This window comes from Oscarella lobularis, chromosome 2, assembly GCF_947507565.1.
Source record: "Oscarella lobularis chromosome 2, ooOscLobu1.1, whole genome shotgun sequence".
Lineage (NCBI taxonomy): Eukaryota > Metazoa > Porifera > Homoscleromorpha > Homosclerophorida > Oscarellidae > Oscarella > Oscarella lobularis.
Window position 1 is genome coordinate 3,644,539 of NC_089176.1, and position 19,235 is coordinate 3,663,773.

Genomic DNA, 19,235 nt, shown 5'->3' on the forward strand with positions numbered 1-19,235 from the left:
GATCGTTTTTTCCGGAATGAGACTGTCAAAAAACTCAGCTGTGCAACTTCTGGGTGGGTTAGATTACATAGCGCGAGCACTTGCGATGTAGTGGATTTGTATGCGTTTAGATCGGCTTCTTTGGTCGGCGCGCACAGCTGTAGCGACGTTTCGTGCATGTGTCGCGTGCCTCGCGGTCCCGCCGCGTACGGCTCTTGTTTACGCGTCGCTTCGCCCGAGTTGTTTATCACTGTTATGTGCTCGGCTCTGTTCGTCAGAACGGTTGCCGTACTCACTCCCTGGCCCCGCCACAAATCCGCCATCGATTCGTGTACACCGCGGACTGCACTGCGGTTGCCAAGGGTTGCCAAGTTGCTAAAGAATGTATTATTCGGGAAATCGACAGCTTGCGATTGCCCGTACGCGAGCGGTCGTACACTTTCCTGCTTTGTAGGAAAGAAATGAATCCACGGAGCGCACATTCAGCCCAGTCGTTTACTAGTCTGTCTAAAGCAACGCTGCTCTCAGGTGAGGCCTCCTAGTGTTACAAAGACAAGTTCAGCGAGCGTCCACTTGTTTTCAGAGTCCCACGCTCTTCTGAACCTCATTCAACGCGATGAACCCGGCAACAGGGAACTCGTCGAGCTTCCATTCGTCACATCCGACAAGTCCAAATCGATATCCGACCTTCAGGCGCTCGTCCAATCCACATTCTCCATTCCAACATGTGACCAACGCTGGCAATATCACGGCCAGCACTTGAACGGCGACGAGACGCTACGCTCGCTCTATTTTCGCTCGGGCGACACATTCACTATCGTCTATTTGGAACGAGCGGACATAGCAAAATGTGACGAGCTAATTCACGTCATACAGACATTCAACGACGCCGAGAATTTGACGGCGGATCTGTGGAAATCGACGTATCGTTTAGTCGAGAAAATAACATTTGAAGTTTTTCTTCCGTGGCGCTCGGCGAAGACGTTGGCCAATCGGCATTATTTTTATCAGCAGGGCGGAATTGACGCCTTCTTTCGTCTCTACGAAGGCGTGCAATCGAGGAAACGCGTAGCACCGGCGTCGCCATCGCTGCCGTCGCCGAATTCGCCAATTGCGCCGACGTCCAGTTTCTATTCGGACTTTTTGGAGATTGCGTGTCTCGAATTGATGTGGAATTTCTCCGAGACGGCGCCGGATCGGCAATTGATTATGAGTCGCGGTGGACTCGAGATGGCGCTTCAGGCGCTCGTCGATTCCGTGGACATCGACTGGATTTCCTCGACGGGAAAGTACGAGGCGTCCTTTCGTCCTATAGCCGAAGTTGCAGTTGGCTGCGTTGTTCAGTAAGTGAGAGGGTCTGGGGGAGATTAAATATTTTTTATTGTTAAAGGTACGTTGAGTATCGAGAGGCTCAGCTGATTACGGCGAAGAATTCTCGTGCCATTCAGTGTCTTCTCGTCATGGTCGGTGGCTTGGGATCGATGGAGTGGGAAGACGGCGGCAATCTGTACAGTTGTCAAGTGGCTGCCAATACGCTCTTCTGTTGCTCCTGCTGCGCCGAAACCCACTCGTATTTTTTGTCTAATGAGTCCGTTCATGAGCTGCTATCGGGCGACTTTGATTTTGATGATCTCGCTATTCGGTACCGTGGTGATTACGACTTAACTCTAACTGTCGTTTTTATTATTATCGTTTAGGTATTTTGTGTCCGGATTTGTCGCCAATCTTCGCGCGTCGCCGCTGCGTCAACTCGCCGACGACGTAGCGTCGAAAATCGACGTCAAAATAGCGGACATGATATTGAATCGCGTTCGACCGGCCGAAGTGAGCGCTTGGGAGCAATCTCACACGTACGTATGGGTGACCATGTTGCCCTTTCTCGATTTGGCTTTCAAATCGGGACGCCGTCTCGATCGACTCTCGTCCCACTGTCGCAAACTCGCGAACATTGACGCCGTCGCCATGACGACGAGCATCGGCTCGCCGACGACGCAATCCCTCGGCGTCTTTTGCATCGATCATCTAACGATGGTCGAGGAGAATAGAGGGGTTTTCGTTGAAGAGCGGCTCGTCGATTATTTATTCTGTTTGCGCTGGAGCTGTCAGAGCGAGTCGGTTCGACGTCAAGTGGACGGCCTTTTGCAGCGATTTGGAAAAACGGCTTTCGTTACGCCGCCGACACTCAGGATTATGTGCGCGTCCGTTTTGGCTTCCTACGTCGGTTTGCCTCCTATAGTGACTCTTGTACGAAAGTAGCTTCCTGTATGACATTGTGTTTTGTGTGCTTAGATCGCGATTTCTACTTGAGAGAACTTGAAGAGCGCGACAAAGTGGTGCTAGACTGGTGAGTCTCTTTCAAGTTAGAGAAAAATATCAATTCGTTCGTCATTTGAGCTGGCCGACGGCGTGAAACGCGGCGACGTTGCCCTTGTATCGAGGTAATATCTCGAAATCGACGAGCTCGATTCCGGCATTCTCTAGGGCCTCCTTGATGATGTCCTTCGTCAGAGGCAAGGAGAAGAATGTCGTGTCTTTTCCGACGGCGTAGCATCTTTCCTCGAGGCCTCCGTTGAGCACGAACCAGCCCTCGGTCTTCAAGAAACCGGCCAGCTTCCGAACCGCTTCTCTAAACTCGTCGTGAGTCGAGCAAGCCGTCTCCAAGCAAAGAGACGAACTGACGACGTCGAAAGATCTATCGTAGCCGTCGCCTATCGGCTTTTCGGCGTGAACGTCGCACGGCAGAAGCGAGCAGAGTCGGGCCTTGAGTTCTTTAGCCCTTTTCTCCGCCGCGCTCTCGTGGGGATTCTGTTCGAGAACGCGAACTACGTAGTCGAAAAAGGGGCCCCAGTTGTGAGCTTGGGGATCGCCTCTTTTCCACGAATCCAACGCCTCCAACCAGGCGGGGGTATAATCGGTGAGAACGATTCTCGATGCGTACGGTGCGGCGCTAATCAGATGAGAAACCACCGCACCGCCACCGAATTCTAGGATAGACGCCGAATGAGAGGCAAATCCAGCCGTTTCCGTGTAAAATTCGTGCATCTTTTTCAGTGTAAAGACTTCGGTCAGGCTCTTTTCTGCTGTGAAGACCGATTTGCTGTAGTAGGTTTCGAGGTAGGCTTTCGCGTTGAAGTGAGAGAGATAGTCTTCGCCATAGAGCACCGCTTTGTTCGCCATCGAGGAATAATAGTTGTGCCTTTGAGAGTAATTGTAATTGGCTAAAGCGTAAAGGAACTGTCGGTAAAAATCGTCACCTGACCACAAGTGACCACAGCATGCAGTTATGCAGCAGGAAGCCCCACGAATTCATAGACAATAGAGTCAAGACTAAAAGTTGGAGCCTTGGAGGCAAGAGCTTTTGAGTGGAAGAAATGCATTGTATGCGTCTCCATACTACGACGGCAATCATCGTCACTTGAGACGTATTAGGTAGTTTCGCGGCAGAGGGGCGGATGGAACGATCACACGCTATAAGTGGCGTCATCTGACGATCACGCAACGAACACGTGAATTGTGGCCATGGACTTGGCAATAAAATTCAACATAAAGACCTAGAAAGCTACTCCTGTTCAGATTTAAATAGTGTCTCTCTGGAACATTAGAGCTCATCTTTTCCCTTCTTCTAAAGGAGCACCCCTTATTATTCATATCCAAGCATACACCTGTGCTAACCTTTTCGTGACTGCACTCGCATTCCTTTGGCTGTTCAAGCAGTTCCATGCCATCGCGCACCTTTGGCTTAGTCTTCAGCCTTTTACTATACTCCTACACAGGCGGTGATTCTTCCTTCAGACTCGACCCTATCTCAGCTTACATAGAACAATTTCTGCAAATAACAGTAGATATCAGGAGGCATGAGATGATCACGAACAAACTGCTGCCCATTTCGACCAATCTGACGGGCCTGAAAAAAATTCCTAGTCTTTGAAAAATTTATGTATATACCATACCTCTTCATCGTGGCTTCTGGCCCACTCAATTTTCTCTATCACATCGCTGAGGTCACTCTTTAGGGGAATGTAGTGAACCCAAGGTTCCAGTTCATTGTAAAAGTGCTCATAGTAGGACGAGTCCTGCTTGAAGACGACAGCGTCGCCTGCTAACAAGTAGGGCAATCGATACGCGGCCACAGTCCCGTCGATATTGATTTGATACTTATACTAATAGAAGTGATCAATATACTGTGTCAATAGCATCAATTTATTCACCTTGAAGAAATCAAAAAATGAAATATGCTTCACTTTTGGCCCATACTTCTTCTCGTCGTGTTCAAAAAAGAAGAAATTCGTCAGCGCCGCGTCGAACATATCCGTTCGATTTCTCGCCATGGAAACGAAATCGAGTCGCTCCTGACGACTATCGCGCCCGCGCCAAAATCCCTTCTCCACCTTCTCATCCCACGACGGTCCCGTATTGCCCTGTACGGAGAGCAAGTCCAACGACACGCGTCCGAGCATCTCCATCGTCGACTGCGTGACGTCGTACGTCGGCATGACGATATCGCCACTCTCCGTCGAACCGCACCACGAAAAAATCGGCAAAAACGGACGCGCAATCGCGACGGGATAATCGCCCAAATTGACGAAGAATTCGACGTCAGGAAGCCGAACTTTTCGCGCCAACGACAACAGAATCGCGTCGCTGAATTGTTTGAAGCCGACGATACTACCGAGCGTCGTGCGATAAACCCTATTCTTGACGATCGTGTAGTGAGCGAAGCTCCCGTCACGGAATCGATCCCGCATCGTCGTCACGGTCGCGTCCAAATCGATCGAAGCGACGTCGAAATGGGACAGGCTCGCGCGCACTTGCGGCTCGCTCGCTCGACAGTTCATCGACGCTCGCCACGCGGTCGCATTTCGCGTCGAACACGCGCAATCTTCGTGACGCACGGGCCCGACGAGTCGATAGGGCGACGCGTCGAGATGAACGCCGTCGCTGTTCGTTATTTCGACGTGTACTTCGTCGTGCGTCGCGTAGAGGCGATAGCGAACGATGAACGTTCCGTCTCGCCTATCGAGCTTGTCGATCCACACGCGAATGCGTCCCGAATCGCGCGAGGGTTCTCCGCGCACGCGAATGATGAACGATTCGATGCCCGGCGACGTCGTGTAGCTGCCGAAAATCGTTTTATCGAGTGAGTCGGTCTATTTATTGTCCTTTCTGCTTACTTTATTCCTTGCTCGTTTGCCGCTTGGAGGAAGAAGTATCGCACGGGAAGTGGGCCCCCGTTTTGGAGTCCGGGGCCCCATAGGGTGCTCTTTTTGCCAAGCGGTTCGCTTGTGCCCTTTTCGACCGTACTGCTCAGTAGTAAACCGGTCAAAATCACGGCTTTTGTGAGCCACATCCTCTCGCGGCGCGGTTTATTTACTTATTTATTCACGGTGTCGAATCGAAATTCCAATTTCACGCGTGCATCGAGTTGTCCGACGATCGAAACACCTCAAGTCGCACGTCCTAAAGATTTCTAAAGATTTCTCACGTGACAGCCCCAATACTGTAGCCGGAAATGCTGAGCGTTCCATCTATCGTCGGATCGAAGGGAAGTGATTTGTACAAAAAGTTCGTCTGGGATGAGATTCTGAGGGTAGTCGGCGCGATCGCTTCCGTTTTGGTGATCATCAGCCTTGGGGAGGAGTTCTTCTTCAATCGAGGTCTCAGCTGCTTCGTGCCCTCCGAAACGAATCGAGATCAAGCTCACTACATCATGCAGTGGTGCACTCGTCTCGTTCGAGAAATCGATCGTCTTCCCATGATCCTTTTCGGTCAGAGTCTCGCCCTACTCGCTCCCCATCTCATATGGGAGACGTACGCGTCTCCAGCGCTGGCGCAATTCTTTACGATGACTCCCTCTCTTTCGCGTCTTCGCGATCGCAAATCGGGTCAGTATAGCTACGAGACGGTTCAGATTGTTAAACTCCTCCAGAACGCATATCGAAACCAAAAGTCATTGTTTATCACTTATCAATTGAAATTGTGGGTGCAGTTTGCCGGTAGCTTAGGTTTCCTCATCGGCCAAGTCTTCGTTTACTATCTCAGTAATAAATTTGAGGAAGATCTTTCGTGTGAAGGGATATATCTCGGCGAGAATGTCATTGCACCTCTTTATACGACGTACGCGAATGTTTCGGATCAGTTTACTGTTCAGTGCACGTACACGACTGCGTCGCTGATGAGAACTATTTGGATTATTAATCTTGTCGCTTTGTCTGTTGCCTTGATCGTTACTGGATTTGCTTTGGCCTGGTGCTTTTTCTGGCATTGGGATGAGTTAGATCCTGTTAGTAGGGCTCGGTTTGCGTACTTTCTTTCAATGAATCCTGGTGCCGTACTGCATGCAAAAGATCGAGACGAGAAGGAGACGACAGATGACTCTGAGAATCTTGGCGCTCAGAGCGACTCAAATGATATAAACAGAAACGACTCTGAGAATCTTGGCGCTCAGAGCGACTCAAATGATATAAACAAAAAGAAGAGAAACGACTCTAATAATAATAATAAGAAGACGAAAAGCAGTCAATATTATAATCCGTCGTCAAAGTACAGACGAAAAGCCAGGATTTCGAATGATTTGGATTTCTTGGTGATGCTGCTCTTCTGCAAGGATCGAGGCCTGGGAGAATCATTTTTTGAAGTACAAATTGACGTTGCCATTGAAAGCCTGTGGGCAGCTGAATTCGACAATTACACTAGCTATTTTTCCGAGTCTGAAGTTACCAACACTTCTGAATCAGAGTCTCCGAAGCCCAGACGCAATTCGGCATCGAACAAAAGAAAAGAGGAGGAAAACTTGCGAATGATGCTATATGAAAAGTGCTCAAATTACATAAAGACTGGGTGCAAAAAAGAGAAGTTCAAGAAAGCCCTCCATCTCTATTGCGGATCAAAGGGTTGCTCTATAAAGTTGCTCTATCTGTGCGAAGACGTGAGTCGTATCAAAGTCTTGTATATTGTTTTTGTCATTTAAAAAATTACAGATGATTGCTGTGGATTTTAACGAGTTTTACAATCCGGAATCGGCGCCAACTCCGGAAGAGCGACTTAATCAGAAAGTGACGAATGCAGTCAAGGGCATGTTGCGGAAACTTGAATTGGGTAATTATTTCCCAATTAATAATAAGTCGATCAATCGCAGCGTTTCTTTATGCTTAGATGGGGGAGAAAAAAATCGCGAACTCATCAGTTCGTTGAGCTCGATCGCAGAGAAGCTCAACTTGGATATTTTTACAGAAGAAACGCCCGGTTTGTCTGGCACGGCCAATGCCATAGTTGAAGAGAAGTTTGCTACTATGAGCTTTATGCGAGTTCCGGAGAACATTATGAGTAAAGATGGCAAAGAGTCTGCTCAGGTAAGACTGATGTGCTCGCTTAAATAATTAACATGATTTCTTAGTTTACTCGAAACTTGGCTAAAAGGAGGGCTGAACCACAGCCACAGTCCAATTATCATCAGTATGACCTAGTAGTTATTACCTGCTTGGAGCCTCACTTTAGAGTTAGCGCAGGTAAGGAAGAAGATTTCAAAATACAATTAAATTTAGTTGGAGAGATGTGGTTAGCTCGTGCTGTATTGGGCACTTTGTTTGGAAGACCGGAGTTGATTTCTCATGACTGTCTTTTTCTTATTGTCACTCGAAGCGAGGATACGGAAATTCTTAAGGAAATGAGAGCCGTAGTAGAACGGTGAGTTTTGTCTAACTACTAGAATGACTGTTCACGCGTGGCATTTGTTAGGAGACGCGAGCGGCGTAAGGAGTCTGATGAATTTCCATTACTGCAGCAAAGTTCTGGTGCTGAAGTTACTTTGACAATCGCAATGATTGAATATCTCAAAGTGGAGGCCAGTTCCCAAAGTGAAGCCAACTCTGTAATATATTGTTCAATTAACTAGCTACCTTGTAATTTACGAGACCATTTGCAGACAAGCTCTGAAAGAAACTCAACGGAAAGTGATAAGGTGAACGCAAAATGGTACGATATTCTGATTTGAGAAATTATTTAGCGTGAGTCACAGTCCGGAGATAACGCTTCCACAGCTGAGAATGACGTAAACGTACATTTAGTAGGCGTGTACATGTCTGATTTGAGGTTTTAGGATGGGTCACAATCAAGGACGTCGAAGGGTTCTAACAATAGTCAAACTGCCTCAACTGAGGATGACGTAAACGTACAATTGATATGTCTGATTGCGATTTTTACCTCTACTTGTTTAGCGTGGGTCAAGCACCAGAGGTTCTGAAGACACTTGTCTCTCGGTATTCGTACTTATGACTAAAAACTCAAACACACAAGCAAACCTATTTCTAGATTGAAAAAAATGGAACAGAAGAAAATGGAACAGATGTTTAATTTTATCCGTCGTCATGCGATCACGTCATCGCAGGTAACAATGCACGTGACGTCACTTATGTGGGAGACATTCTTCTCTACACCGCTACTAGTATGTACTCTTCGAATCGCAGTAAACGCGCGAACTCGACGCCAGGTCTCGCGATCCGACAGTTCGTCGCCTTAGCACTTCTCTCCTTTACCCTCCCAACGCCACATCTCGCTATGACCGTTCGCAGCGATTGCAATTTCGGGCATTCCGTCTCAAAACGACTGACGCCGAGTCCGACCCCACCGCCGGGCTGCTCTTTCATCGGAGGCCTTTTCTCCGTACATCAAGACAAGAGGGAACGCACAGGGATGAAGTACCGGTGTTCTCTGTCGCACTTCGATCGCTTCGGAGTCGAACAGGCGGAAGCGCTCATCTTCGCCGCCGAAATTCTACGCACCACGCTCAATCGAACGACAATCAGCGGACATTCGATATACGATTCGTGCGGTCTCGTACCGCCGACAGAGGTCGTCCCATCCGAATCGCGCTGCGTTGAAGATCAAGCGCGAGCTCTCAACTCGCCCGACACCGCCGCCGAATGCGCCCTCGCCACCGTCGTCGGCCCGTTCTATCGCGGCGACGGAAGCGATTCGTTCGCTTATATATACGATGATCCTAACGGCCCATTGCCCGTGTACGAAAATCTGCTCATCGGAGAGAACCGCGGCGTTTTATCTCTCGTCGACGAACCGTTTGTTCCACAGCTCCAGCTGCCGATTATTAGAAATCAAATTGTTTATATGCAACCGAGTTGCGAGTTGCAGGCGAGCGCCGCCGTCGAGTTTCTTCTCGCCGCTCGTTGGCAGAGAGTCGCCGTCGTCGTCAGCGGCGACGCGTGCGGCGAGGCGAATCGGGAGGCGTTCAAAGAAGAGATTCGGAGTCGGCGTCTCGAGTGCGATATCGATGCCGAATATCATCCATCGAACGATTCGTCAGTGAAAATGACGTTGTTGAGTGACTTCATCAATCTCTGGCGGCATCGTCTCGACGAATCGAATTCGCCTCGTGCCGTCGTCGTGCTTTCGAGCGTGCCTTTCGCTTTGAATTTTTTTGAGGGTTACTTTCATTTTGAGACGATGAACGCGACGTCGTTCGGTTTTCTGTTGGGCGACTTTTGGGGCGATCCGGACGACGCCGACGAGTTGTACGACCTTTTGATGCGCGTGACGGAGACGGCGCGCAGCGTCGTCGCTCTGCGCACCGTCACGAACGGATTGGACGAATTTCAGGAGCACATGACTTCGATTCGCGCCAATTCGACGGAAATTCGACGAAATTCACTTCTAGCCGATTATTGGGAGAACTATTTCAATTGCAGCATTTCGGAAGGAACGTGTGACAATACGACGTCATTGCCCCGCGTCGATCGTCCAATTTTGAGAAATTATAAGACGTCGTTGGTAATCGACAGCGTTTTTCTCCTCTCAGCGTACATCGACTCGTATGCGTTTTCTCCACTTCAATTTTTTACGAACAAAGCGACCAGCATCTTTATTTACAACATGAGAGAAGAAACGACGAACGTGAGTTCGTGGACGGGAAATCAAGTGCGCATTGGAAGCGTAGGAAGCAGCGTTGATAGGCAACCCGTGACGTGGTCGTATGAATTTCTCGCTTGGATGCGAGAGACAGGACGAAATCGATCGTTTTCTTACGGAGTGTGGACGTTCTACGACAAAGCGGCGGACGGCAACAGCAGCTTGCGACTCAATGACGACGTCAACGTCACGATTTGGGCTCCGGAACTGTTGTCTCGTCTGGAAATTTGTCCAACTCCTACGACCGCTAATGAATCCGAACGTCCAACAGCTTCAAGTCATGAATCCGAAAGTCCAAGTTCGTCTCCAACGGCGTCGCTGAATGAGGCTATTAGTATAATTCCGGCTATAGCTATTCCTCTAGTCGTTCTTCTGCTTCACGTCGTCGTGTTTGCGTGCAGCATTTGCGTCTTTGGATTGGTGGCGATTCGGCAAAACTTCGCGTCCCTGCTTTTTATTTTCCCCCTCCTTCTCACACTGGCGTCCGTCTTGGTGAGCATTCTTGTCGCCGTTGACGGATTTAGTCCGTGTCAGTGCGAAACGTTGGCTTTGGATTTCGTTATCAACGCTCTCTCGGTTCTCTGCTTTGCCGCTGTATTTGTCGAAGCTCTGTCCTGCCTTGTTCGCGGGGTGTTTAACAGGCTTCAAGTTAAAATAGTTCTTGTCATCCTCATATGTTCTCTGGAGTTGATCATAGCGGCTATTGGAAGTTTCCGTGGTATTCGTCCCATGAAGCGGACAAATGCGGCGGAACAGTGTCTAGTCGCTCGAAGTAAAGCTTTTCCTCTTCTCCCGTACTGGATCAACGCTGCCATAGTCATCGGAATAGCGATTGTTATTTGGATAACATATGCAAAGGGGTACCAAAGTCGACTCAAAGGCAGATCTGTTATTGAATCCGGTGTCGCCTCTCTACTTGGAATCCTATATATAGTTGGAATCTGTCTCATTTCTTGGGCGGGTGACTGCAAGAGCCAAGCGTACTGGCTCGTCGTTCTGGCCGCCTTTCCTGCCATGGTCACGTTCTACGTTACCGCCTTTTTCATCTGGAATAGATATTCGTTTGCGAAGAAGAACAGATCGCTTCCGGGAGAGATAGAGGGTATATAAGGCGGACTATTAATTTTTTTACAATCTTGATTTGGTTGCTTTGTAGGAAGGAGTCGTCTTCCCAGAGATCCTTCGCATCAATATGTTGACAAGGCTGGCAATCCGTTGGCTATCAGTATGAACCCGGTTAGCTATTGGGACGAAGATATCATTGCGGAAATCAGTAGCGTTATTATTACGCCCTCGCGCATCCAACAAGGAATCCGCATTGGAAGAGGTACGATGATCGCAACGTCTTAATTTTATTGATTTGTATAGCATTGATTTATCAGGAAACTTTGGCTACGTACATAAAGGAGTGATGGACTCTAGTATGATAATTGCCGTCAAGTCTGTCCAAGGTACGTTTACCTAATAAGGAGAAAGAGAGAGACATAAATTCTCTAATTTTTTTAAAAGATGAAATGAATCGTAAGGAAGTGAATGACTTTATTCGCGAGGGTCTGCAGATGCGCGACTTCAAGCATCCGAACGTTATGGAATTGTACGGAATCTGCTGGTCTGATGATCCGTCTCATCCCAATCATCGCTCGCCGTTTATCGTATTGCCTTATATGGAACTTGGCGATTTGAAAATGTATCTTCGCAAGTGTCGACCCGGACACAAACCCAAGCCAGGCGTCGAAGAAATTCCCAAACAGGTTAGCGTCTCACTCACTACATTTTGTTGTTCATAAGTCAATACTTGATTTTGTAGCTGAGAAATGTGTCTCTAGTGCAGTTGGTCAAATTTTCTCATCAGATTGCTAAGGGTATGAACTATATATCCAACAAAGGAATTGTCCATCGCGACTTGGCGGCAAGAAACTGCATGTACACATATAATACATCAAAATACTTTTTTTCTTTGATTGTTGTTTTGGGGGATAGGGTCAACTGGGATTTGGAAGTCAAAGTAGCCGACTTTGGCTTATCGAGAGCACTAAAAGAAGGCAAAGATTACTACCGCTTGGGTCGAGGCGGGCAGCTGCCGGTTCGCTGGATGGCATTAGAAAGTCTTCTCGACCTCGTCTTTACGGCGAAATCGGATGTGGTACGTGTGTTCTTCCGGTTCGTTTTCGCGCGAATGTCTTTGTGCGTTGTAGTGGTCGTACGGAGTGACGATGTGGGAAGTGATGACGCTCGCAATGGTACCGTATCCTGGTGTGTCCAATTCGGGCGTGGTTGCCTTCTTGAAGTCTGGCAGCCGCCTTGAAAAGCCAGACGAATGTCCAACGGAAATGTGAGTTTTTTCTCTAGTAGTGTAAATGTGGGGCTACAGTAGTTTTTTTCCCGTCTACAGGTACCATATTATGTTGCAGTGTTGGGCAGCGGAGCCGGATGAGCGGCTCACGTTCGCCGAAATTGTCAATACGCTAGAGGAATATCTTACAGAACTAGTGAATTATTTTGACCTGGAAGCAGAAGACAGTAAAGAAAAGGATCCATACGCTCGTTGGAGTCTGGCAGCCAAGGGATACTCTGAAAGGGAAGAAATGACGTTGGAGAGGGAAGGCGTAGAGGAAGAAATTACAGAGGAGAACGAGAACGAAATCGAAGTGTGATTGACCGGCCACTCACTATAGATTCATCACTGGATTAGCCAGCTTTAACGGCAGCGGAGTCTCCTGCTCTTTAGAGTAAGTGTAATCCACCCCAGAAACCACTTCTAATAATTAATAAGTCAGTTTGCAACAGCATTATTCTTTTGATACAGTTGGCGTCATGCAATTCAAAAAGATATTTCTAGCAATAATTACAAAAGAAACAGCACACATAGTTATTCTTTTTTCTTTGACGCAGGCCCGCCTCGACCACCGCAGACCAATAATCGTCCTGGTCTCGCAGCGTGATCATCTCCGTCTTCCATCATCAGCGAATCATCTTCCATCTCGTCGTCGTCGTTTCCTATGGGAGGCGATCGGCGCGTCGCGTCGCGGACGCGCGCGCGATTGCCGACGAGCGCGTACAAAAGGGGCACGGACGTCGTGACGTCATCGTCGGCGATGCCGAGCTCGCGCGTCAAAAAGCGACGATCGAGCGGCTCTTTCGGCTGTCCCGTTTCCGAAAGAAGCACGGAACGCGTGTACTGGTATCGATTGAATTCGAGATATTCTCGAATTAGCTCGTTGATGAGGAGATTCTCGTTCGAAAGTTTTGGCTTCGGTGCGCTGTCTTCGTCGAGTGCCTTGAAGAGTTCAGCGCGAATTCGCGCTCGTACTTGACCTAGAACTCCTCTCGATTCCAACGTTTCCTTTAGGACCGTCGTCAAGTCGTCGAGCGTCGTCATCTCTTTCAAACTGTCTTGGTCACGCGACTAGCTATCGACGACGACGAGTTCCCGTACCGCGTTTCGTGGCCGTCTCGTTTGCAGGTATGGAATCCGCCGTTTGGCGAGCGATCGCAGGTTGTACGCTTTTCAAATGATTATTTTAGGTTTCTACTTTTTAGTTTGAGTTGGCTGCGCGGTGAACGACGCTTCTCGAAAGCATGGTAATGTAGTACGGTCGTTGGCCGTCAACTCTCTCCTTCACGTCTGTGTTTCATCGTTCTTAGCCGAAAGAAATAAAAGAGATAAAGGACTTTCTACTGACAGCAAGACGGACGGACGCTAAATGTAAGGCTAGGACCCCTTTTAGGGGTACGATACTTCGCGCACGATCCACGCTTATTCGTTTTTTGTGCACAGCGGTCAAGATCATGAAGACACGACAGAAAGTGAAATTCAAGGTCCGCTGCAGTCGATACCTCTACACCCTCGTGGTGACGGATCACGAGAAGGCGGAGAAACTGAAGCAGTCTCTCCCACCCGGACTCTCAGTGAAGGAACTGAAAAGCTAAGGAGTTTGAATCTGTACTCTCGTCCACCAATAGTATAAAAAATAAAATAAATAAAAAATGCGTTGGGAGTAAAGGGAGGGGTTGGTATCCGGGATTGTTTCTTTATCGCTTGTGTCGAATTCGCGACGGCTTTCGTTTTCCCACGATCATGCACTCAATTCGAACGCTAGACTAATTGAGAAAGTCCGAACACACTCGCGTCCAAATGGAAACCGAGTCGCCACGCTTGCGAACGCGGGTTCCGTCGAAAACTCGAGGCAAAGGCCGTCAAATCGACGCTACGGACAGTAAGAAACAAGCGAACGCGACCCTCGCTACGGCAAACGACGTTGCCTAATAAAACAAAGAAGACAGACTTAGTTTGGGACACCGAAATCGCCATAACAAAACGCGCGCTTCCGTTTCTCGTTGCAGGCGTGTTACTCGTGCGTCCTATGCCGCCGGACGATGTCATCGACGACCTATTCGAACGCTTTCTGGTGAGAGCAAGAGAAGGGGAGTGTCGTTACCGTGGCATTTGGCGTCTGCGTAGGAGAAAATGAATCTGTCGCCGGAGAAGTGTGCCGAGGTGCAGAGTCGCTCGCGCGACGACAAGTGGAAGTTGCTCTGCGCGAAAGTGAGTGAAAAAATTCCGACCCGGAAGCCTCGACTTCAGTCTCGCGCCACTCCCCGCCCCTCTTACCCATAATGTACCAGGACGACATGAAGAGCCCGTTCTCGGTCGACTACTACATCGGGCAGCTGAATCGACACATGAGCGCGCCCGTACGATCGCGTCGACCCAAGCGAAAGCATTTGAAAAGACTCAGTCCCATCGGCGATCTCCTCAAGTCGCTCGAAGTCGACTTGAGAACGAGTCCGAATAACGAGTAAGACGATAACGATAGAGAGAGCGCTATAGAACCTCGCGATTTCAAGTTGGCTCATGCGATTTATCGATCAACCCAACTCGGGCGCTCTTCTTCTCGTCGAATTCCTACGCTACATTCAATCGGACGACGTCGAACGACCGAAAAAGAAAAAATACGACGTACTCTTGAAGGACGGCGTCGACGAGCATCGATGCGTTCTGTGCGTTCGCGCGCTGATGAGCCATCGCGTAAGCGCGCGTCCCCCATTGGGCGCTCCACTTCCAAAAAACTAGATTTTCTACTTTTTAGTACGGTTTTATCGCCGTTTTGGGCTACGACGACAGTCTGAGCGTGCTCGTGATGAGTCTACGTTCAAATAGTCGAAAAACGCGATCGATTATATATAAGGCAAGAGAGAGAGAGAGAGAGCGTTTTGAAGATATTTTCTTTTTGATTTTTTGGCGGGTTTAGTTGTTCACCACTGCTCTACTGACGCCGGGCGGTCACAAGAAGGTCGTCAAGGCGCTCGACGCTTTTCGCGTCGAGACGGACGAATCGGTTCGCTTTGAGACGATAGTGCATCAGATAACGGAGGAGCCGCTGGATCCGGGTTTCCAGGTACTGTCCTCGTTGCGACGTTATGATGAGGTTAATGACGTCATAGAGAGGATTTTTATTTTTTAGACGTCCGTTTTGGTGTTTTTGAATACGCTCGTTCATTCGACGTCGCGCATGAACGATCGCATATTCTTTCAGCAAGAGATCTTGAGAGCCGGCTTCGATCCCGATCTCATTCAACGGGTAAGATATCGAGATGTATTAGATGAGACTAATAACTCCCCGTAACTGAATCGTTCAATCAATCGATTACGGAGAAATCGAATTAGTAGTATTACCTTGACGCAAACAAGCTGAATCCGTGTCCAGCTTTAGTTCCAAGAAAGTTTAGGCAAGAAAAACATTGTTAATTAATCAATAAGTCTGTCTTGAGAGACTTTCTTCTCTGTTGTCACCGGTGATAGCGCGTCTCCTGTTTGCATTTCATTGAAGCGAACCGGTCTCATAGATACCAGCACACGTGACGGATACGTATGCATAATATAGACAACAAGCTCTTTATTTAATCAAAGCGTCCCTTAGCTACTGTGACTGTAGTCGAATTAAAGAGAGGTTTTATTTATTTATTTATTTATCTGTCTTCGTAGTCATTGAAGGAGAGCGATGAGGAGTCGGTCCTACGCGAGCTGGCCGACTGGCGCAGTCAGTACATCGACGTCCAAGCCGTTATGGACGAATTCGTCGAATTGCGCAATCGCGGTAGCGTCCTTCGCGACGAGGTGACGTTGCTCACGAAAAAGATCGAGGAGTCCGATACGGAGCGCGTGGCGTTGATTCTGAAGAAGGATCTCATCGCCGCTCAAATGGACACGTACATGCGAAAGGCGCAGGAACTGAGAACGGCACTCGAAGCCGTTCTCAAGGAATTTAATAGAGAAACGGGGAAAAAGACGGGCGTCGATTTATCGCCGGATCTTTTGAAACCGGTCGTGCCGCCGCCTTCCGTCGAAGTCGCGCCGGCGGCGCCGCCACCACCTCCGCCACCTCCGCCACCCGGTAGAAAGAAAAAGAACTCAAATTTGAATTTTTGAGAAGTCTCCTTTTTCGTAGGGGCTCCCGGCGCTCCGCCGCCGCCGCCTCCGCCTCCTGGTATTGGGCCTGGTGCCGGTAAGGGGGAAAGACTTATTTTCCCGGTGGATTAGTTTGATTTGGGTTTTGGACTACTACAGCTCGGAAAAATCAGAAGAAGAAGGTTATATCGAATGTGCCGTTGCCCATGTTGAATTGGGTGCCACTGCAGCAGGAAGTTCCCAATTCATGCTTTGCTGTAAGTTTGAAATGTGTACCACTGTCTCGATTGTTTGAGAATCTTGCTTGGCATAGCGTTGTTTGTTTAGAGCAAGTACAGTGTAGCTTTAGGCAATTTGGGGGAGGGAGCATGTTTGATTATAAGTGGATAATCAGACAGCTACTTATTTATGCATTTTATGCTTCCCTAAAGGGTCGCTCTAACGATGTCGTTATAATGATAGGATATGGACGAGACGGTTGTGTATAAAGAAATTGATTTTACGGAATTCGAAAGGCTGTTTCAAGTGAAGAGGTTTCAGCGAGACGACGACAATAAAGCGAAGCGAGAAGCTTGTGAGACAGATAGAAGGAAAAGAGAAAAAAACTCATATTTAATTTCCTATTTAGTAATTAAAAAAGCTGCGGAGCGAATTACAGTCATCGAATCAAATCGCGCGCGGAATCTGAGTAAGAGAAAACGAGAATTAGACGAGAGACGACTTGAAGAATTTCGTCTATTTTTTTTCAGTTATTGCTAAAAGGCGAGTAGGATTGCCGGCGGCTCTCGTGCAACGCCACATCAACAACATGGACTTGGACGGAATCTGTGCCGAGCACGTGGAACTCTTACTCAAATTTATACCTACAAAGGAAGAGGTAAATGTCTTGAGTTGATGACTGATTTGGGTTGGGGGGAGACCGCGCGTGGTTTTCTTCCTTAGTTGAGCGCCTTGGCGAAACACGCGCACGAATTCGATAAGCTCGGCGAAGCGGAGCAGTTTCTTTTTCAAATGGCGAAAATTGAGAGATACGAGTCGCGGCTGAGCGTCCTCGCTTTCATGGGCTACTTCGACGAATTGGTTGAAGCAATCACGCCGGTAACGTTAAGATGAGAGATTCCAGTGGGCCAGAACTTACGAACAATGTATTTGCATTCTGTAGAAAATCGAAGCCGTTTTGAACGCTTCTCTGGCGTTAATCAACAGCGAGAAAGTGAAGAAATTATTTCAGGTGAGGGGGATCCTATTGGTCGCATTCCGGCATTTTTAGAGTCCGACTCTTAGATTATACTCGCGTTCGGTAACTACATGAATAGCAGTAGACGCGGTGCCGCCTATGGATTCCGACTCGATTCGTTGGGACGGGTAAGGGATAGAGAAAGAGAACGCATGAATCGATGAAGGATTTGACCGTAGCTTGGCGACACGCGGTCGCAAGATCGAAAAATGTCCCTCCTTCATTACATCGTCGACGTCGTCGACCGGCACTATCCGCATATAGCCGATTTCGGAGATAATCTGGATTTTAGCAAAGCCAAAGGAGGTCCGAAATCTCGTTTCATTAATTAGCAATAAAAATTTTAGTTTTTTCTTACGTAGTTTCGATGATGACTCTCGTCGCGGATGTGCAGGGCTTGAGAAAAGGAATCGACTTGACGTTATTTGAGCGCGAGAAGCAAAGTTCTAACTACATTCTCTACATATCCTTTTCACACTCTCTAATGGCTCTAGTCGCATACAGTCATTTTTCCTTGACTCTTTCGTCTCCACTGTTTCTATAATAGGGCGTCCAAACGAGTGGCGAAAATTTCGGAGGCGTATAAGCGAATGGACGACGCTTACGGTCGCGTCTGTCAGATGTTCTGCGAGAGCGCTCGCACGACCGAACCGAGCGAATTGTTTGGCCCTTTCAAGGCATTCGTCAACGCCTACAAGGTTAAAACGAAGACGTTATTTTTCCTTTCTCGATCCTCTGGTTTTTCTCTGCAGGAGGCGTTGAAAGATAACGAGAATCGGCGGCGGAAAGAATCGCAGGAGGCGGCGAAAGCGCCCCTCGCCGTACGAGTGAAACCCGAGCCGAATCTCCTCCAGTCAATCAGCGAAGAAGTCGCCGCCGTCGCCGCCGCCAAGCTGACGCCGGCGACGTGGAAAGTAAAAAGCGATCGATCGCCGCCGAAAAAGAAGAAGGAAAAGAAAGAGAAAAAGGAGAAGAAGAAGAAGAAAAAGAAAGGAGAGGTGATGGTCGACGAACGCGGTATGCTTCAAATCGCCGGTCAAACAGCATCCGCTGCACCGCCGCCGCCGCCGCCGCCGCCGCCGCCGCCAGCACTGGGCACTGTTCCTCTCTCCGTCGCGCACAGCACGGGAGCCGAAGTGGCGATACGAGCGTCGGTTCGACGTCCAGCTGCCTTGCTTAATTCCGTCGACAGCGCCTACTCGAGCCAGTCTTCTTCTTCCGCGACGGTCTCGGAAACGACGCCGCCGAATGCCGCCGTTGCGATGTATAGCGAAGTGACGGCAGCGCCGGCTGATTCGGAGGAAGATCTCTACGCGAAAGTGAACGTTCGAGGCAATGGGAAGGTAAAGGTGGAATCGGATGCTCTGTATGATGACGTGGAGTATAAGTCGGAGACGTTGAGGAGTGAATTGCCGCCGCCTTTGCCGTCTCGTGGATATTTAGAAGTGGATGGGAGTCTCCATGATTCTGTTGATAACCAGTGAGCGCTCTTTCTTCATTGTGTCTTAGGATTAATGACTTAAGTCTACAGTATGTTCCATTGAGACTAGAGAGACTAGACATTAGATTTTGTACTCATTTGTACTATTTTGTAAGATGCATTACATAGCAGAAGTGCAGGGGACGGTATGCCTCGAAAGTGGTAAGCACGGACAAAGAAACCTTCATTGGCGAAAAAAAGAATGCGGAAAT

The 19,235-nt window shown here is 48.6% G+C and overlaps 7 protein-coding genes across 14 annotated transcripts; 4 read left to right on the forward strand and 3 right to left on the reverse strand.

The window, feature by feature from the left end:
- Window positions 1–158: 158 nt before the first annotated feature.
- LOC136200240 (nicotinamide N-methyltransferase-like) lies at window positions 159–3,207 on the reverse strand. The gene has a single exon (XM_065990594.1). The coding sequence runs from the start codon at window positions 3,154–3,156 to the stop codon at window positions 2,365–2,367; it is 792 nt and encodes a 263-aa protein (XP_065846666.1). The 5' UTR covers window positions 3,157–3,207; the 3' UTR covers window positions 159–2,364.
- Window positions 398–2,367, forward strand: LOC136200239 (uncharacterized). Its single transcript, XM_065990593.1, has 4 exons — window positions 398–507; window positions 563–1,322; window positions 1,370–1,621; window positions 1,677–2,367. Exons 1-4 carry the CDS (start codon window positions 441–443, stop codon window positions 2,233–2,235), a joined length of 1,638 nt encoding a protein of 545 aa, XP_065846665.1. The 5' UTR covers window positions 398–440; the 3' UTR covers window positions 2,236–2,367.
- A 262-nt stretch (window positions 3,208–3,469) lies between the features above and the next one.
- On the reverse strand, window positions 3,470–5,449 carry LOC136200288 (protein O-glucosyltransferase 2-like). 2 transcript variants are annotated; one of them, XM_065990667.1, is made up of 6 exons: window positions 5,151–5,449; window positions 4,188–5,094; window positions 3,930–4,139; window positions 3,794–3,883; window positions 3,652–3,744; window positions 3,470–3,598 (listed from the first exon to the last, which is right to left on the reverse strand). In XM_065990667.1, exons 1-6 carry the CDS (start codon window positions 5,324–5,326, stop codon window positions 3,578–3,580), a joined length of 1,497 nt encoding a protein of 498 aa, XP_065846739.1. In that variant the 5' UTR covers window positions 5,327–5,449; the 3' UTR covers window positions 3,470–3,577. The 2 variants fall into 2 exon arrangements, with proteins under 2 accessions (XP_065846739.1, XP_065846738.1); XM_065990666.1 differs by having other exon boundaries at window positions 3,470–3,601.
- On the forward strand, window positions 4,375–8,458 carry LOC136200285 (uncharacterized). 5 transcript variants are annotated; one of them, XM_065990660.1, is made up of 12 exons: window positions 4,375–6,904; window positions 6,957–7,074; window positions 7,132–7,328; window positions 7,373–7,484; window positions 7,539–7,662; window positions 7,714–7,846; window positions 7,901–7,936; window positions 7,982–8,026; window positions 8,075–8,146; window positions 8,193–8,234; window positions 8,287–8,362; window positions 8,421–8,458. In XM_065990660.1, the coding sequence occupies exons 1-11, from the start codon at window positions 5,489–5,491 to the stop codon at window positions 8,326–8,328; spliced, it is 2,337 nt and encodes a 778-aa protein (XP_065846732.1). In that variant the 5' UTR covers window positions 4,375–5,488; the 3' UTR covers window positions 8,329–8,362; window positions 8,421–8,458. The 5 variants fall into 5 exon arrangements, with proteins under 5 accessions (XP_065846732.1, XP_065846731.1, XP_065846735.1 ...); XM_065990662.1 differs by having other exon boundaries at window positions 4,376–6,904; window positions 8,075–8,140; XM_065990659.1 differs by having other exon boundaries at window positions 8,287–8,458.
- LOC136200283 (uncharacterized) lies at window positions 8,422–13,480 on the forward strand. Of its 3 annotated transcripts, none has more exons than XM_065990657.1 (10): window positions 8,422–10,999; window positions 11,054–11,224; window positions 11,280–11,348; window positions 11,407–11,648; window positions 11,705–11,820; window positions 11,878–12,040; window positions 12,093–12,229; window positions 12,290–12,626; window positions 12,685–13,360; window positions 13,423–13,480. In XM_065990657.1, exons 1-8 carry the CDS (start codon window positions 8,422–8,424, stop codon window positions 12,549–12,551), a joined length of 3,738 nt encoding a protein of 1,245 aa, XP_065846729.1. In that variant the 3' UTR covers window positions 12,552–12,626; window positions 12,685–13,360; window positions 13,423–13,480. The 3 variants fall into 3 exon arrangements, with proteins under 3 accessions (XP_065846729.1, XP_065846728.1, XP_065846727.1); XM_065990656.1 differs by having other exon boundaries at window positions 12,790–13,360; XM_065990655.1 differs by having other exon boundaries at window positions 12,290–13,360.
- On the reverse strand, window positions 12,767–13,276 carry LOC136200080 (centrosomal protein 20-like). The gene has a single exon (XM_065990405.1). It carries the CDS (start codon window positions 13,274–13,276, stop codon window positions 12,767–12,769), a length of 510 nt encoding a protein of 169 aa, XP_065846477.1.
- Window positions 13,481–13,923: 443 nt separating the features above from the next.
- Window positions 13,924–19,165, forward strand: LOC136200284 (formin-like protein 3). Its single transcript, XM_065990658.1, has 21 exons — window positions 13,924–14,114; window positions 14,242–14,306; window positions 14,360–14,443; window positions 14,524–14,696; window positions 14,746–14,926; window positions 14,988–15,086; window positions 15,150–15,296; window positions 15,363–15,479; window positions 15,884–16,292; window positions 16,347–16,403; window positions 16,466–16,563; window positions 16,769–16,880; window positions 16,935–16,994; window positions 17,056–17,183; window positions 17,249–17,404; window positions 17,469–17,537; window positions 17,591–17,671; window positions 17,723–17,849; window positions 17,906–18,004; window positions 18,075–18,241; window positions 18,296–19,165. The coding sequence occupies exons 1-21, from the start codon at window positions 14,033–14,035 to the stop codon at window positions 19,025–19,027; spliced, it is 3,243 nt and encodes a 1,080-aa protein (XP_065846730.1). The 5' UTR covers window positions 13,924–14,032; the 3' UTR covers window positions 19,028–19,165.
- Window positions 19,166–19,235: the final 70 nt, after the last annotated feature.

What these genes read in the sequence shown, in the direction of transcription:
- LOC136200283 (XM_065990655.1), top strand. Translation starts at nt 8,422, where the DNA reads ATGTACTCTTCGAATCGCAGTAAACGCGCGAACTCGACGCCAGGTCTC. An exon ending in GCTTCCGGGAGAGATAGAGG is followed by an intron (nt 11,000 to 11,053) that starts GTATATAAGGCG and finishes GTTGCTTTGTAG; the next exon opens with GAAGGAGTCGTCTTCCCAGA. An exon ending in AGGAATCCGCATTGGAAGAG is followed by an intron (nt 11,225 to 11,279) that starts GTACGATGATCG and finishes TTGATTTATCAG; the next exon opens with GAAACTTTGGCTACGTACAT.
- LOC136200288 (XM_065990666.1), bottom strand. Translation starts at nt 5,326, where the DNA reads ATGTGGCTCACAAAAGCCGTGATTTTGACCGGTTTACTACTGAGCAGT. An exon ending in GCAAACGAGCAAGGAATAAA is followed by an intron (nt 5,095 to 5,150) that starts GTAAGCAGAAAG and finishes GATTTTCGGCAG; the next exon opens with CTACACGACGTCGCCGGGCA. An exon ending in CATTTTTTGATTTCTTCAAG is followed by an intron (nt 4,140 to 4,187) that starts GTGAATAAATTG and finishes CACTTCTATTAG; the next exon opens with TATAAGTATCAAATCAATAT.
- LOC136200285 (XM_065990659.1), top strand. Translation starts at nt 5,489, where the DNA reads ATGCTGAGCGTTCCATCTATCGTCGGATCGAAGGGAAGTGATTTGTAC. An exon ending in GTTGCGGAAACTTGAATTGG is followed by an intron (nt 7,075 to 7,131) that starts GTAATTATTTCC and finishes CTTTATGCTTAG; the next exon opens with ATGGGGGAGAAAAAAATCGC. An exon ending in ATGGCAAAGAGTCTGCTCAG is followed by an intron (nt 7,329 to 7,372) that starts GTAAGACTGATG and finishes ATGATTTCTTAG; the next exon opens with TTTACTCGAAACTTGGCTAA.
- LOC136200284 (XM_065990658.1), top strand. Translation starts at nt 14,033, where the DNA reads ATGGAAACCGAGTCGCCACGCTTGCGAACGCGGGTTCCGTCGAAAACT. An exon ending in TGGTATTGGGCCTGGTGCCG is followed by an intron (nt 16,404 to 16,465) that starts GTAAGGGGGAAA and finishes GGACTACTACAG; the next exon opens with CTCGGAAAAATCAGAAGAAG. An exon ending in AAATCGCGCGCGGAATCTGA is followed by an intron (nt 16,995 to 17,055) that starts GTAAGAGAAAAC and finishes ATTTTTTTTCAG; the next exon opens with TTATTGCTAAAAGGCGAGTA.
- LOC136200240 (XM_065990594.1), bottom strand. Translation starts at nt 3,156, where the DNA reads ATGGCGAACAAAGCGGTGCTCTATGGCGAAGACTATCTCTCTCACTTC.
- LOC136200080 (XM_065990405.1), bottom strand. Translation starts at nt 13,276, where the DNA reads ATGACGACGCTCGACGACTTGACGACGGTCCTAAAGGAAACGTTGGAA.
- LOC136200239 (XM_065990593.1), top strand. Translation starts at nt 441, where the DNA reads ATGAATCCACGGAGCGCACATTCAGCCCAGTCGTTTACTAGTCTGTCT. An exon ending in TAAAGCAACGCTGCTCTCAG is followed by an intron (nt 508 to 562) that starts GTGAGGCCTCCT and finishes ACTTGTTTTCAG; the next exon opens with AGTCCCACGCTCTTCTGAAC. An exon ending in GCAGTTGGCTGCGTTGTTCA is followed by an intron (nt 1,323 to 1,369) that starts GTAAGTGAGAGG and finishes TTATTGTTAAAG; the next exon opens with GTACGTTGAGTATCGAGAGG.